Raw genomic sequence first — 2,324 nt, 5'->3', positions numbered from 1 at the left:
ATGGTGGTGGATTTTGGTTGGTGGTAGACGCGCCAAAGGGGAAGGGAAGGATTCGGGATTTTTGGAAAGATGAAAATAAAGAAAACAGATTTTAAAAAAGACCTATAGAAATTGGATAGTAACACAATACCAGTGAGTGAGTGAGTGTATATATATATATATATATATATATATATATATATATATATATATATAAAAGTACGACAATATTGTACCACACTGCAGTCCAAACCACGCCCAGTGGACGGTGTTCACCTGTCACGGTGGCAAAACTGCACCGGAAGACAGGATCACTCCCCCAAACCTTAGACACTAGTTAAAAAAATAAAGTATGGAAACTTTATAAGACAAATTAAAAGGTACGGTTTCCATCAATAACCATGAACAAACACTCTCTGCTATCTTATAACATCTGTTATGAAAGAAACATCGCATTGTATCTTATGAATCCATTTCATATACGGACGAGAAAAGGTTACAATTTCTTCTTCAAAATTTCCTTTTGTTGTTTTGGATCTGAACTAACTAGTTGCATCTCATAAGCTAATTAGATCCGGAAATTCAATGGTGTTTTCTTGCACTAAATGATTGATTTTGATGTTGTTCTTCCCAGGAGGAGAAAACAGATCGATAAGCTCAGGATCCTTATTTGATTTCATCTGTTTGCTTTCAAAAACCTCCCAATCATCGCTTATCATAGTCTTCAGACTTGTTGAGTTGTCGAGATTAGGTGTTTTCGTCGAATCATGGTGCTCCATAACAATTATGGATTTCTCCTGTTCTTGTTCAAGTTTGAATTGCTCTGGATCTTTATTTATTATCTGTTCCAGTTTTTGAATACCTTCTTCAGGCATTTGTTCCATTTTGGGGATTTCAGAGGCGTTACCAACACCGATCTCCCTGCAAAAATCAAAATAAAGCGAGAGTTGTTCATGTTGAACTTTGGCTTTCTGCATGATTGACAACACCATTTTGGCGTCGTTTTTCCCCACGGAGTAAATCGTCATAAGAACACTTCCGATTCCATTGCTAATGCGGCCGCATATATCATAAAACTCGATTACGATGCAGTCCATGGCTTCAAGAACAAGCAAGTTGACCATTTGCCTAGATTTAGGTCGGATCTGAAGTAACAAATCGAGTAATCCTTGTAGTTTCTGCAACCAAATTAGATCTTGGATTGTCGATTTCTCTTTTTGCTCATCAGTCGATCCATCTCGTGATAGCAAGGCCATCTGTTCCTTGACCCTTCGATCTCTTTGTTCCTGCGAATGGAAGAATATGAAGGACGATTTCTCATCCAGAAAAACATAATACGCACGGATAAACTCGTTCAAACCGGATAATTTCCCACGCCTTGTATGCTTATCTTTGAAGTTCATCATATCAAAAGGTAACCGTCCTATCTCTTGAATTCCAGGAACTTTACAACAGAAAACTCCATGCAAAAGCATGAGTCCCTTCAACACCACCACCCAGTTGTGGGTCCTCCACATCCTGTGTGTAAGGGCCCACAACACCTGGCGCAGATAGTCATCAGAGATCCCCACCCAGGCAAATACACGTTGAGCATTACGGTAATCAACACGGGTTTCGTCATGCGTGGTGGCTTTGATGACCACCGCTTCTATGTCGGGATTTCGAAAAGTGGATCGTTGAGTGAAGCTCGCCTTCAGAAGACTTCTGCGATCTTTTAGTGCTCCGGAAGCCCTTTTCCAGAATTTCATAGTCTCTTGCGACACGACCACTCCCGGTTGCTGGTATGATTTATTATTTTCAATTTGAATCCTTTGTTCTCAAGTGAATTTTATAGTGACAGGTGTAGGAATGGGGCATGAGTGTCGGCCTGTTGATTCCTAATTTTGGTTGGAAATTCGACGTATTGTTTGGTTTACAATGAACTTGACTTTGACAAACTTGTCATCAGGGTCATACCGTAACTTTTGGGTTTCAAATTCTAGTTTTGTATTACAATATTTAGATATATTTAAATGTTTAGTAAGGACGGCCTACAATAAAAATATGTAACCAACTGTAGTGGGTAAGACCGTAAGATATTCGTGTATTGCTTGCCTTTTTTTTTTAAAATCTTTTTCTATCTAAATCTGCATATTAATTATTCACACATTTTTTTTCCTACGAAAATCGTTTATTACGATTTACAACCACCGATCATGTGAAAAAAAAATTGGGACTCACATTTATATATTTATTTCCTTCGACTCCTTCTGCATCATTTTTTGTTGACCTATACAATTTAGGTAAGGGTAATTGAGTAATCTAATCATTTTTTTTGGCTTTCTTTTAAATACAATATTTTTTGC

At 37.8% G+C, this 2,324-nt stretch overlaps 1 protein-coding gene across 1 annotated transcript; it reads right to left on the bottom strand.

The window, feature by feature from the left end:
- Window positions 1-381: 381 nt before the first annotated feature.
- LOC111894052 (putative clathrin assembly protein At1g25240) lies at window positions 382-2,091 on the bottom strand. The gene has a single exon (XM_023890124.3). It carries the CDS (start codon window positions 1,725-1,727, stop codon window positions 537-539), a length of 1,191 nt encoding a protein of 396 aa, XP_023745892.1. The 5' UTR covers window positions 1,728-2,091; the 3' UTR covers window positions 382-536.
- Between the last annotated feature and the right edge of the window lie 233 nt (window positions 2,092-2,324).

The sequence above is a fragment of the Lactuca sativa genome, chromosome 3 (genome assembly GCF_002870075.4).
Source record: "Lactuca sativa cultivar Salinas chromosome 3, Lsat_Salinas_v11, whole genome shotgun sequence".
Lineage (NCBI taxonomy): Eukaryota > Viridiplantae > Streptophyta > Magnoliopsida > Asterales > Asteraceae > Lactuca > Lactuca sativa.
This window is presented reverse-complemented; position numbering and strand designations above follow the sequence as displayed.